The 14,835-nt window shown below is 42.2% G+C and overlaps 1 protein-coding gene across 1 annotated transcript in view; it reads right to left on the bottom strand.

The window, feature by feature from the left end:
- Positions 1-14,835, bottom strand: part of LOC115193832 (PDZ domain-containing protein 8) — a 70,905-nt gene that overhangs the window by 29,972 nt on the left and 26,098 nt on the right. Inside the window, exon 3 of the mRNA XM_029752901.1 lies at positions 14,342-14,444. Coding sequence (XP_029608761.1) covers positions 14,342-14,444 — 103 coding nt within the window. The remainder of the gene's footprint in view (positions 1-14,341; positions 14,445-14,835) is intronic.

The following is a 14,835-nucleotide window of genomic DNA, read 5'->3' as shown; positions in this document are numbered from 1 at the left end:
ACATTTATGAAATGTATGCATTCACTACTGTAAGTCGCTCTGGATAAGAGCGTCTGCTAAATGACTAAAATGTAAAATGTAATAAGAGACCGGTGGAAATTTGTCCTTTGATCTGATGAGTCCAAATTTGAGTTTCCTGGTTCCATCTGCCGTGTCTTTGTGAGACGCACAGTAGGTGAACGGATGATCTCTGCATATGTGGTTCCCACCGTGAAGCATGGAGGAGGTGTGATGGTGCTTTGCAGGTGACACGGTCTGTGATTTCTTTAGAATGCATGGCTACCACAGCATTCTGCAGTGATATCCTATCTGATTTGCGCTAAGTGGGACTATCATTTGTTTTTCAATGACCCAACACACCTCCAGGCTGTGTAAGGGCTATTTGACCAAAGAGGAGAGTGATGGAGTGCTGCATCAGATGACCTGGCCTCCACAAATCGCCCGATCTCAACCCAAATAAGATGGGATGAGTTGGACTGCAGAGTGAAGGAAAAGAAGCCAACAAGTGTTCAGCATTTGTGGGAACACCTTCCAGAATGTTCACCTGCATTCCAGGTGAAGCTTGTTGAGAGAATGCCAAGAGTGTGCAAAGCTGTGAAGAATCTCAAATATATTTTGATTTGTTTGACACTGTTTTGGTTACTACATGATTCCATATGTGTTATTTCATAGTTTTGATGTCTTCACTATTATTCTATAATAATATAATAAATAAAAACCCTTGAATCAATAAATAAAAACCCAATTTGTAAGTCGCTCTGGATAAGAGCGTCTGCTAAATGACTTAAACGTAAATGTAAATGAATGAGTATGTGTGTCAAAACTTTTGACTGGTACTGCATGTATGTATGTATGTATGTATGTATGTATGTATGTATGTATGTATGTATGTATTTTTTAATGGCTCACGAGACACCCCTCTTTTTCGCACCCATCTCTGTATACTAATCCATTGCGGAGGCCGTGGGGATGACACAGTCTAAGAAGATGGGGAGTGTGGCTGCACGCCTCTCTCCAGAATGTGCTCTCTCCCACCAATTTCGTCACATTCATTGTTTCATAACTTCATTGTGTGAATTGTTTGTGTTTGATTGTTAGTGTCTATCAATTCCCCATTACATGCATCACCCGTATTACATGTACCGTTAATTCCTATAATTTCTCATCTACAATGTTTGGTAATGTGTTAATGCAATCAATATATTATTATTCCAGTCTTAACGTTCTTATTGTCAGAGTGGACACATTGTTTGCAGATTGCACAACCTTGTGAGAAACAAGTTTATTTCATTCCATTTACGAGTTGTCAACTTAGTCACTGTGTTTTGTTTGGAGCGCTCCTGTCAATGTTGAGTAAGGACGCACACCTGGTTACGCATAGAAGTAGGCCTATAGGATACCTGGCCTGCGCGCAAATGTAGGCATACAAATGTGCCCATTTGGGGATCTGATAGTATTTCTGATTGGCTTAATGCACCACCACTAATGAGCTGTGGAGCTTCTCAAAGTATTTTTTTCTTCGCCTCAAACAGCAAGCAAACGATGGCAAAATCTACAAAAGCTAGTAGGAGTGGGAGGAGGATGGTCGGGACAGGTTAAGTTTTATTTTTTTACACTTCTGGTTATCTTGATCTCTGACTCCCTCAAGTAATTTGTGTCTTATTTCATCAAACAGTGAACTTAAAGCATCAGACACGCTCAATGCATATATACTTGATTTTATTAAAACAGATTATTAAAAAACAAAAACGACTTTCGGTCGACCAAGATTTTTATTTTAGTCGGGGACTGCCCTAGTGGCTACGCACATATCCAACTCAATCATCAAGTTCACTTACGACACAACAGTAGTTGGTCTGATTACCAACAACGATGAGACAGCCTACAGGGAGGAGGTGGGATCCCTGGCGGAGTGGTGCCAGGAAAATAACCTCTCCCTCAACAAAACCAATTAGGTGATCGTGGACTACAGGAGTCAGCAGAGAGAGCACGCCCCTATCCACAACGACAGGGATGCAGCGCTGAGGGTCAAAAGCTTCAAGTTCCTCGGCGTGCACATCACTCAGGACCTGAAATGGTCCCTCCACACCAACACCGTGGTAAAGAAGTCACAACAGCACCTTAGGGAGACTAAAGAAATTTGGCTTGGCCCCTAAGACCCTCACAAACTTTTACAGATGCACCATCGAGAGCATTTTGTCATCGCAGGTACGACAACTGCACCGCCCGCAACCGCAGGACTCTCCAGAGGGTGGTGCTGTCAGCCCAATGCATCATCGGGGGCACACTGCCAGCCCTCCAGGACATTTACAGCACCAGGTACACAGGAAGGCCAAGATGATCATAAGGACCTCAGCCACCCGAGCCACAGCTTGTTCACCTTGCTACAATCTAGCAGGAGACAGTACAGGTGCATCAAAGAAGGGGCCAAGAGTCTGAAAAACAGCTTCTATCTCCAGGCCATCAGACTGCTGTAACAGTCATCATTATCCGGCCCCCACCTGGTACAATGCCCTGCACCTCAGAGACTGCTAACCTATATACATACAGTTATTGAACACTGGTCACTTTAAATGTTTATTGTTCTGAAATCGTTTCTGTAGTTAGAAACAGATAAGATTAGCATTCCTGCAACATTTTGTGCAAATGTGGTAAGATCTTTGAGAAACTAAGCTAATCGATTGTTCACTTTATATATACACATACTGTATTCTCGACATAACTCATCCTATTTAACTACTGTTGTACATAACTTGTACTACTTCTGTATTGTCCATACTGTTCTACACACCACATATTTATATTCCGGACTCTGACATTGCTTGTTCTAATATTAATTTCTTATTCTTTTTTGGGGGGAGGGGGGGATTATTTGTGTATTAGTACTGTTAGACACTTACTGTTGACTAACCCCATTCCGTACAAATTTGCGCAACAGCGGCATTCAAACGACGCTGTACGTTAAATTGTGTCATGACGTGACGTACAGCAAGCATAATGCAACTCATTCTGTGTTGTACAGCCTCTCTCCGCCAGGTGTAGCGCTTCTCTCGCACATTAAAAACAAGAAAGGGACAGGGTAAGGGGGATACCTAGTCAATTGTACAACTGAATGCATCACTGCAAGCCATCATGACTAAATAGCCGCTGTTTACTTCTGAACGTAAATTTAGCGCCGCCCTAAAAACCAGATTCAAATTCAACACAAACCTTCAAATAGGTATGTAATGACACATTATATAAACTCTTTACAGTGTTTTATTTACATTTTAGAGGCGATAAGTTGGACAGATCGGGTAAAAAAAAAGCAGTTTCCCCACGGCTTATCTCCTCCTTTCCCTATCACGCAGTAGGGTTCGTTCCCCACCCGCCATTTTTTTAAAAGACCCGATGGCGCTCATTGCCTTCTTCAATCGGGCAGCATGAAGGTCTCGTCATTGATTTTTCTGGAAAGGGGAGAAATTGTGCTTTACAATGGTATTCATATTACAGTTGATCTGGAAGTATTATGTTTTTGGGTGCTAAAATAAGGTCAATTGTACATTACAGCGCGATGTACAAAAGTGCTTTAGGTAACTATACTGCACTGTTGGAGTTAGAAACATAAGTATTTCGCTGCACCTGCTTTAACATCTTCCGATCTGTGTACGCGACAAATAAAATGGTATTAACGGTAAAAAAAAAATGCTGTGTTCTTTCTCAGTGTCTTAACCATTGTGGTGAGGTGATCCTATCAACAGAGCAGTGCCTTTCCCTTAATGTATGGGAAAATATAAGCTTTTTTGGGGGGAGGGGGGGTGTTCATTGGAAAGACCCCACGCGCAGCACTGAACCAGGACACCTTTGTCACTGAGGAGAAATAGACATGAGTTCTTAGAAATAACCAATCACTTTATAATCTAAGCACACACCTTCAGGACAACAGAAGAACAACCGTCTAAAAAAAAAAAAAAATCAATCAAGCAATTATTTACCATTAAAGCAGGAATTAATGGTGAAACCGCCATGTCCATTTGTGATACTACAACAAAGAAGTTACTTCAAATACCAAACACAGTTTTTCCCCGCTCCGATGATTATTTTTTACCACGATGCTGGATGCTCCTCTCTGTTTAATCAACAAAACCAAAAATGTGCTGGGGGTGAACAGTGGCGCCATTACCCTTACGCATATTTCAGCTTAACATTATTAGGGTACTAAAGACACACCCACACAAATGTAAAGTTTAAACACACATGTATAATATATATACAAAAGACATACAGATAAACACTGTGGCTGGTACACTGTTGTCTTCCCCCCTGTTAGGCTGTCAGGAAGCATCAGCACTCAGGGCCAAATGATGGCTGATGATGGAATCAGTGAGGCAGATGTGCAAACACGCCTGGTGGAGCAGCCCCCACCACAGGCCTCCTGTCACTAATAAACCCAGCCCAGCTCAGTAATGGACAAGGGCTAAATCTACTCCACAGCCCACAAAGTCCCCTCACCCTTACACACAGGTGTTTGAGTGGACTTTACATATTGAACTGGGTGGAGGATCGTGAGGACACTACAGCGGTTGGCCTGGGTATTATGGGATGTCAGGAAGGAGGGTAAAGGAAGGGAGCACCCCTCTAGTCTACAATAGGATGGAAAATACTTCTAAAATCGGTATTACGAAAGGAAAGCCAACAATGTTATTACTCAATGTAGGCTAAGTATGGTCAAGGTGAGGGTAAAAGGGAAGCAGAAAGCTCAGTAATTGTTCAACTATTCTAGGTTTAAAATTAAATTCCATTTAAAAACCTTATCCTGGATCACAGTAATTTACCAGTAATACTGTAATATTAAATCAAACTATACTCTGATATACAACTGACCACACTACTCAGTATGACTGAAAATACTATTTTCGTTCAATAAACATTCGGATTACCTCAAAAATGGGGAACAAAGTAAGGAAATTGTCTGTTGGCATTGCATTAAAGACCACAATTGGTTAAATAAAAAAGTATACCAGTCTCATTTAAGCACCAAAAAATGTACAGCTGTGCCATATACAGTGCCTTCGGAAAGTATTCAGACCCCTTGACTTTTTCCATATTTTGCTACATTACAGCCCTATTCAAAAAAATTTTTTTTATTAAACTCAGCAATCTACACACAATATCCCATAATGACAAAGTGAAAATTGGTTTAGAATTTCTTGCGAATGTATTAAAAAATTAAAAACTGAAATACCTTATTTATAAAAGAATTCAGACCCTTTGCTATAAGGCTCAAAATTGAGCTCAGGTGCATCCTGTTTCCATTGATCATCCTTGAGAGGTTTCTATGACTTGATTGGAGTCCACCTGTGGTCAATTCAATTGATTGGACATGATTTGGAAAGGCACACCTGTCTATATAAGGTCCCACAGTTGACAGGGCATGTCAGGGCAAAAACCAAGCGATGAGGTCCAAGGATTTGTCCGTAGAGCTCAGAGACAGGATTGTGTCAAGGCACAGTTCTAGGGAAGAATACCAAAACAATGTCTGCAGTTGTGAAGGTCCCCAAGAACACAGTGGCCTCCATCATTCTTAAATGGAAGTTGTTCGGAACCACCAAGACTCCTCCTAGATCTGGCCGCCTGTCCCAACTGAGCTACTGGAGAAGGACCTTGGTCAGGGAGGTGATCAAGAACCCAATGGTCATTCTGACAGAACTCCAGTGTTCCTCTGTGGAGATGGGAGAACCTTCCAGAAGGACAACCATCTCTGCAGCACTCCCCCAATAAGGCCTTTATTGTAGTGGCCAGACAGAAGCCACTCCTCAGTAAAAGGCACATGACAGCTTGCTTGGAGTTGCCAAAAGGCACCTAAAGACTCTCAGACCATGAGAAACAAGATTCTCTGGTCTGACAAAACCAAGACTGAACTATTTAGCCTGAATCCCAATCGTTGCGTCTGGAGGAAACCTACAGTGAAGCATGGTGGTGGCAGCATCATCATGCCGTGGGGATGTTATTCAGCGGCAGGGACTGGGAGACTAGTCAGGATCGAGGCAAAGATGAAAGGAGCAAAGTACAGAGAGATCCTTGATGAAAACCTGCTCCACAGCACTCAGGACCTCAGACTGGGGCGAAGGTTTACCTTCCAACAGGACACCGACCCTAATCACACAGCCAAGACAAAGCAGAAGTGACTTCAGGACAAGTCTCTGAATGTCCTTGAGTGGCACAGCCAGACCCAGACTTGAACCCGATCGAACCTCTCTGGAGAGACCTGAAAATAGCTGTGCAGCAACGCTCCCCATCCTACCTGACAGAGCTTGAGAAGATCTGCAGAGAATGGGAGAAATTCCCCAAATACAGGTGTGCCAAGCTTGTAGCATCATACCCAAGAAGACTCGAAGCTGTAAATCACTGCCAGTGCTTCAACAAAGTACTGAGTAAATGGTCAGAATACATATATAAATGTGATGTAAACTCAGCAAAAAAAGAAACGTCCCTTTATCAGGACCCTGTCTTTCAAAAATAATTTGTAAAAATCAAAGTAACGTCACAGATATTCATTGTAAAGGGTTTAAACACTGTTTCCCATGCTTGTTCAATGAATCATAAAACAAGTAATGAACATGCACCTGTGGAACGGTCGTTAAGACACTAACAGCTTACAGACGGTAGGCAATTAATGTAACAGTTATGAAAACTTAGGACACTAAAGAGGCCTTTCTACTGACTCTGAAAAATACCAAAAGAAAGATGCCCAGGGTCCCTGCTCATCTGCGTGAGCGTGCCTTAGGCATGCTGCAAGGAGGCATGAGGACTGCAGATGTGGCCAGGGGAAATAAATTGCAATGTCCGTACTGTGAGCCGCCTAAGACAGCCCTACAGGGGGACAGGACAGACAGCTGATCGTCCTCGCAGTGGCAGACCACGTGGAACAACACCTGCACAGGATCGATACATCCGAACATCACACCTGCGGGACAAGTACAGGATGGCAACAACAACTGCCCGAGTTACACCAGGAATGCACAATCCCTCCATCAGTGCTCTGACTGTCTGCAATAGGCTGAGAGAGGCTGGACTGAAGGCTTGTAGGCCTGTTGTAAGGCAGGTCCTCACCAGACATCACCGGCAACAACGTCGCCTATGGGCACAAACCCACCGTCGCTGGACCAGACAGGACTGGCAAAAAGTGCTCTTCACTGACGAGTCGAGGTTTTGTCTCACCGGGGGTGATGGTCGGATTTGCGTTTATCGTCGAAGGATAGAGCGTTACACCGAGGCCTGTACTCTGGAGCGGGATCGATTTGGAGGGTCTGTCATGATCTGGGGCGGTGTGTCACAGCATCATCGGATTGAGCTTGTCGTCATTGCAGGCAATCTCAACGCTGTGCGTTACAGGGAAGACATCCTCCTCCCTCATGTGGTACCCTCCTGCAGGCTCATCCTAACATGACAATGCCACCAGCCATACTGCTCGTTCTGTGCGTGATGTCCTGCAAGACAGGAATGTCAGTGTTCTGCCATGGCCAGCGAAGAGCCCGGATCTCAATTCTATTGAGCATGTCTGGGACCTGTTGGATCGGAGGGTGAGGGCTAGGGCCATTCCCCCAGAAATGTCCAGGAACTTGCAGGTGCCTTGGTGGAAGAGTGGGGTAACATCTCACAGCAAAAACTGGCAAATCTGGTGCAGTCCATGAGGTGATGCACTGCCGTAATTAATGCAGCTGGCGGCCACACCAAATACTGGCTGTTACTTTTGATTTTGACACATTATTCCATTTTTGTTAGTCACATGTCTGTGGAACTTGTTCAGTTGATGTCTCAGTTGTTGAATCTTATGTTAATACAAATATTTACACGTTAAGTTTGCTGAAAATAAACAGAGTTTTTTGCTGAGTTTGATTTTATTTTTTATAAACCGGCAAAAAAAAAATTCTAGCAACCTGCTTTTGCTTTGTCATTATGGGGTATTGTGTGTAGATTGAGAAAAAACAACAACATTGGTCCATTTTAGAATTAGGCTGACTACTTTCAGACCTCACTGTAGACTGGAAAAGTATTGGGAAGAGATTTAGCTAGCTAACTCTGCAAATAGTACTGCTGGGTGATTTAAAAATTAATAGTCAATCGATCAATAATAATAATAATAATAATAATCTTAGCAAAATGTAGAATCTGTAAAAAATTATGAGAATAAAAAGGTACTGAACTTTTGTGAAACATCACAGCACTGTTGGAAAATATATGGCAAATAGAAATCAAAACTGGATGGTCTTCAGAGATAGATGGAGGGGTTGAGGGTAGCTGAAGGAAGAGACTAAAAAGAAACAAAAAGATAAATGTAAAATAAATGTATCACACTACCGTTCAAAAGATTGCGGTCACTTAGAAATGTCCTTGTTTTTGAAAGAAAAACATTTTTTGGCCATTAAAATAACAAATTGATCAGAAATACATTGTAGACATTGTTAATGTTTTTCAGTTCGCTGCAGCTAGAGAATGGAACAAGCTGCAAACAACACTCAAACTGGACAGTTTTATCTCTATCTCTTCGTTCAAAGACTCAATCATGGACACCTCTTACTGACAGTTGTGGCTGCTTTGCGTGATGTATTGTTGTCTCTACCTTCTTGCCATTTGTGCTGTTGTCTGTGCCCTATAATGTTAGGACAATTTTGGGACATACCGATATCCAATATTTTCCTTGCCAAAAAATAAATTATATTTAATTTAATTTTTGCAGCCTTTTAAAAGCATTCTAGTACAGTTAAATAGTTAACACACACACATGGACGCAGCGGTCTACGGCACTGCATCTCAGTGCAAGAGGCGTCACTACAGTCCCTGGTTCAAATCCAGGCTGTATCACATCCGGCCGTGATTGGGAGTCCCATAGGGCGGCGCACAATTGGCCCAGCATCGTCCGAGTTTGACCGGGGCAGGCCGTCATTGTAAATAATAATTTGTTTTTAACTGACTTGCCTAGTTAAATAAAAAGGTTACACACACACACCAAAAAGTTATTTTGTTGGCATTTACGTATGTCCCCATTACCAGTAAAACATAATCAAAACCCATTTATTTTACTTGCTGTGCTGTTTCGTTGTTCATTTGTTCAGGCGTTTCATTCTCAACCAGGATTTCTATGGAATGCCGATTGGGTCTCTGCATGTCTCAAAATATACCATTTAACGTGTCAAATAAGCTTGATGCAAATGACTGCACATCACAATAATTTAACGTGTTCATACATTTTTTACTCAGTTATTACACATTGATTACACTATCACTCGTATTTCATATGTCACAACGATTCATCGATACATATGCTATGATGCTGGTAAAGTTGTCTCGCGCACCTACAGTGCTGGTCATAAAAAAAGCTAGCTCGCTCATGGATGCAAACAATGTTCTTCCACAAAAACATAACAAAATGACAATCTGTTTCAGTAGCTATATAGTTAGCTAGCTAACTATATAGCTAGGTGTCATCTAAAATAACACTAATTTATGAGACAGTTCTTATTTGATTAATGGTGGTCAGACCCATCAATGTGAAGCTAGCCACAATAAGGATTAGCCACAATAGTGGACTTTGCGGTTAGCCTTCAATATAAAAGTATGGCAAAATTCTACTCTTTGTATTCATTTGCATCCCTATCAATGACATACTTTTGTTTGAAAGCAAACATCAAAATCCACTATTGTTCCTAATCCTTATTGTGGCTAGCTTCCCAACACATAACCCGGTCCGGTCGAGCCTCACTAGCCAGAAGAAGCTAGCTGGCTGCTTATAACGTTAGTTTTGGGCAACAGGTTTAAATAGCTGGCTATCTATTAATTTTCATTAACTGAAGTTCAATTTCAATAGGCAAACAACAAGTGGCAGCCTAGCTAATACTTAGTCAAGGATTCCTAAATCATTGCTAAGAATAATGAAAATGACTGCAGTTTCTACTGGTCATTGTTTTCAGGCTGGTTGATTTGGTGCTTGCTAGGTACCAAGCTAAAGCGCTCTACCCAAGAAGTTGCGGTCGAACAAATTATGCTTTACTATCAACACGGTATTGAAAACACATCGTTCGTGGCTGGTGTTTGCAGACTTTCTTGTACAGCTTTGACAGTGCTACTGTATCTTTTTTGACACGCAAAGACCCAAACGGTGTTCCATAGTATGCATGTAGTGAAGCTAATAGCAGTGACGCTATTACTGTGTAACTCTGGTAGGGCAACATCTGAAAAATAGTGCAGTTGGTAGTGTGTACCGGTGCTCGACCAGTCGGCGAAAGCCAACATCACCCACAACAGAGAACGGTTGATAGTCAAGGGCAATGAATTCCATTATCTTGGCTTTAATGGATTGCGCCTTTGAATTGTCTTGCTGAAATTTTCTTACTCTTTGAAATGACTGCTCGACTTGTTGACTGCTCGACCCACACAGCAGACATTGTGGGCTAAGTTAGGAATGCTGTGTTGCACGTGAAGCGCAACATTTTACGTGGTGTCAATACCTACATTATATAGGTATGCACGTCAGCTTTGACATCAGTTTTGCACATAGGCGTCGGCCGATACCGATGTTAGCATTTTTAGCTAATATCGGATGATTCGGATATGGTCACAGATATATCGTGCATCCCTAATGTTTTATGCTGCTACAATGTGTTGCTACCATGTTGTTGTTATGTTGTGTTGCCAGGTGTTGCTGCCATAGGTCTCTATGTAGTGTTGCCTCTCTTGTTGTGATGTGTGTTTTGTCCCATATTTATATTGTATTTATTTTTATTTTTTAAATCCCAGGCCCCTGTCCCAGCAGGCCTTTTGGTACACCGTCATTGTAAATCAGAATTTGTTCTTCGCTGACTTGCCTAGTTAAATAAAGGTTAAATAAAAATAAAAATGACTATTGTAGCTGGAAACGGCTGACTTTTAATGGAATATCTACATAGGCCCATTATTAGCAACCATCACTCCTGTGTTCCAATGGCACGTTGTCTTAGCTAATCCAAGTTTAGGATTTTAAAAGGCTAATTGATCATTACAAAAACCTTTTGCAATTATGTTAGCACAGCTGAAAACTGTTGTCCTGATTCTAAAAAAACAAAAAACTGGCCTTCTTTAGAATAGTTGAGTATCTGGAGCATCAACATTTGTGGGTTTGATTACAGGCTCAAAATGGCCATAAACAAAGAACGTTCTTCTGAAACGCTCCAGTCAATTCTTGTTCAAAGAAATGAAGCCTATTCCATGCGAGAAATTGCCAAGAAACTGAAGATCTCGTACAACGCTGTGTACTACTCCCTTCACAGAACAGCGCAAACTGGCTCTAACCAGAATAGAAAGAGTGGGAGGCCCCGGTGCACAACTGAGCAAGATGACAAGTACATTAGAGTGTCTAGTTTAAGAAAAAGATGCCTCATGTCCTCAACGGGCAGCTTCATTAAATAGTACCCGCAAAACACAGTCTCATTGTCAACAGTGAAGAGGTTTCCAGGCCATGGAAGAACTGGGACATTTTCAGCTTCCAGGAATTGTGTACAGATCGTTGCAACATGGGGCCGTGCATTACCATGCTGAAACATGAGGTGATGGCGGGGGATGAATGGCACGACAATGGGCCTCAGGAGCTCGTCACGGTACATCTCTGTGCATTCAAATTGCCATTGACAAAATGCAATTGTGTTCACTGTCCATAGCGTATGCCTGCCCATACCATGACCCCACCCGCCACCATGGGGCACTATGTTCACAACGTTGACTTCAGCAAACCGCTCGCCCACACGACGCCATACATGCTGTCTGCAATCTGACCAGTACAGTTGAAACCGGAATTCATCTGTGCCAGCGGCCATCGAAAATGAGCATTTTCCCACTTAAGTCGGTTACGATGCCAAACTGCAGTCAGGTCAAGACCCTGGTGAGGAGGACGAGCACGCAGATGAGCTTCCCTGAAATGGTTTTGACAGTTTGCCCTGAAATTCTTCAGTTGTGCAAACCCACAGTTTCATCAGCTGTCTGGGTGGCTGGTCTCAGACAATCCTGTAGGTGAAGAAACCGGATGTGGAGATCCCACATGATCTGCGGTTGTGAGGCCAGTTAGACGTACTGCCAAATTCTCTAAAAACGACAGAGGCGGCTTATGGTAGAGAAATTAACATTTAATTATCTGGCAACAGTTCTGGTGGACATTCCTGCAGTCAGTATGCCAATTGCATAGTCCCTCAAAACTTGAAACATCTGTGGCATTGTGGAGTGGCCTTTTATTGTACACCACACAAGGTGCACCTGTGGAATGTTCATGCTGTTTAATCAGATTCTTGATATGCCACACCTGTCAGCTGGATGGATTATCGTGGCAAAGGAGAAATGCTCACTAACAGGGATGTAAACAAACTTTGGCGCAAAATAAGCTTTTGTGTATATGGAATATTTCTGGGATCTTCTATTTCAGCTCATGAAACATGGGACCAACAATTTAAATGTTGTGTTTATATTTTTGTTCAGTGCATTAACATACATGTGCCACACAGAGAGCCCAGTTCAGAGGATAGTTGGGCCTCATCTCCAGCGATCATTCTTGGAATAAAAACGCAAAGGAATATGCAGAGAGAGAAAGGGAGAGTGACCTTTTTTAAGATGGTATCGCCTTTAATCCTTAACATGGACCTGCTTGGGACACAAGCTGCAAGAGGCTGATACAACGGCCCAAATGCCACCTTGCATCTGCATCTCTAGGTGGCATATTAATGGAGAGCTAGCTACAGCACTCTGTCTGAAGAGGATGTCATTAGAGGGACACACCGGGTGACAGCCATATTGGTCAAGTTGAACACTTTCCTCAGCAGCTGCAGTTGATGGGTTGTACATTGGAAGGAATGTTGAAGAAATTGTGTTGTAGCACGTCTGAGAGTCATAGCTTTTATTGCAGGCAGGTAGCCTAGCGGCTAGAGCATTGGGCCAGTAACCGAAAGGTCGGCGGTTTGAATCCCAGAGCCGACAAGGTGAAAAATCTGTCGATGTGCCCTTGATCTAGGCACTTAATTGCTCCAGGGTCGCCGTTGATAAGGGCAGAACCTGGCCGTGACCCCACTTTCCGAAGGTGTCTCGGGGAGTTGGGCTATGCAAAAAACACATTTCCAATTCACACATGCGTATAATATACACTAGTACTAAGTGAAATACGACAAATATAAGCACCCACCTAATTCTTTATTATTATTAAATACATTGTCAACGGCCTTCAGCTATCACTTGCACTACTACACAGTGTGTGATTTTGCTCTGCAGCCTAACACCAAGGCGTGACACCCAACCAAGCTTTATATGAGAAAATGTGATGGTAGAGATAAAACTGGGTCTCTCACTTTCCAATGAAAGCCTGTTGAAAATGATTTGAGATGGTCTTTCTCTCTTCAACACAAATATCACACACACACAACTGTAACTTACAGATCGTGGCATGCTAGAACGCATGGCTTACTGAGAGTACATATAGTCAATGAGGATTACTGATATGAACTATTTTACTGAAAATGTCCCTTTATTTTTTGCAAGTGATGTAGCGAGGAACAAATGTTATAGTGGCATTGCCCTCTGCTGGACAGGATGGAAGCTGCTACAACATAATAACATTATTCTGAAAAATTACCTCTTGAATGAAACTAAAATTTACTTTGAGCCAATGCAAATGCCAGTTCACACAGAGAGAAGCAGCGTCGGGATGTGTGAGTGATGGTCAGTAATTAGACTTGCCATTTCCGTCTCAAACAGTCATTAGTCACTTCCGAACAAGTCCCATGTTATAATGTTAATATCTCTGAATTGCTGCAATTAGAAAAGGTTTGCTCTGAGGCTCGATTATTTTTGTTGCATTCAAAATGTCACTGGGGGAAATTGACTTATCTCAGATGGGGGAAAATAAAACTTTTGAATCAATAGATCAAGTAGTCCATGCTTTTTCTCTAATGACCATGGTCTCTATCATGTTAATGTCTTTGAATAAAAATATACCATCAATGAAACCGGTAAATGTCACCATTAGGTATTTTGTACCAGCCAATTAATGTGTCACAAATGTAACTCATCTATAAGAAGTTAAACACTATTGTCATATTGTGACAATTGATTAGGACCACAAAAATAACATGGGGCACCAATACGATACTGCTTGTTGTTCTTCTTAAGGAAAAACCTATGATTCCCTAGTTCCCCTAGTTGAACATGGCGGATCAAACATGTGTCAGTAGCCCCCTGGCTCTTTGTCTGACAAATAGGCATTACGCTTGGGTGGTCTTTAAGAAAGATGACTGGTGTTGTTTTACATGGGGGGGGAGTGGGAGGGGGACAGCATCTTAAAGAAGCCCACCGTTTTGATGGAGCTGCGGGTTTTCTCTTTCCACTCGTGGCTGCTCAGCTCAAAGGTGCAGTGCACGTAGGTCTCTCTGTCGTACGAGCCCAGGATAAAAAGCCTGAAGGAGAAATTAGAGAAGAAAAAGCTAATTTTAGACAGTACATCATTGCTGATTCTTTTCGTCTCCCTGTGTAATATTGTTACATATTGTAGGCAATGCACATTTAAAATACAGATGTACACACTTGAAAGACCTTGATGCCACTGTAGACAAACCAAATTCTTTGTGCCGGGACAAGTGTTTTCAGGTACTACTAGGATGCATCAGAGAACCCTGACCAATGGTACAAGGATACTGAAGCAAACACTGTCAAGGCTATTGCTGCCCCCTTGTGAAGTGATGAAAATACACCAGAAAATAGTCAAATACTAAGGTAAAGCAGTAGTAGACACGCATTTGAAGTGTGTAACTATTTATATTGCAGGATTACTTTCTACAATATACAGTA

This window comes from Salmo trutta, chromosome 5 (assembly GCF_901001165.1).
Source record: "Salmo trutta chromosome 5, fSalTru1.1, whole genome shotgun sequence".
Taxonomy (NCBI): Eukaryota; Metazoa; Chordata; class Actinopteri; order Salmoniformes; family Salmonidae; genus Salmo; species Salmo trutta.
The sequence above is the reverse complement of the archived record's forward strand: the minus strand, read 5'-3'. Positions and strand labels throughout refer to the sequence as shown.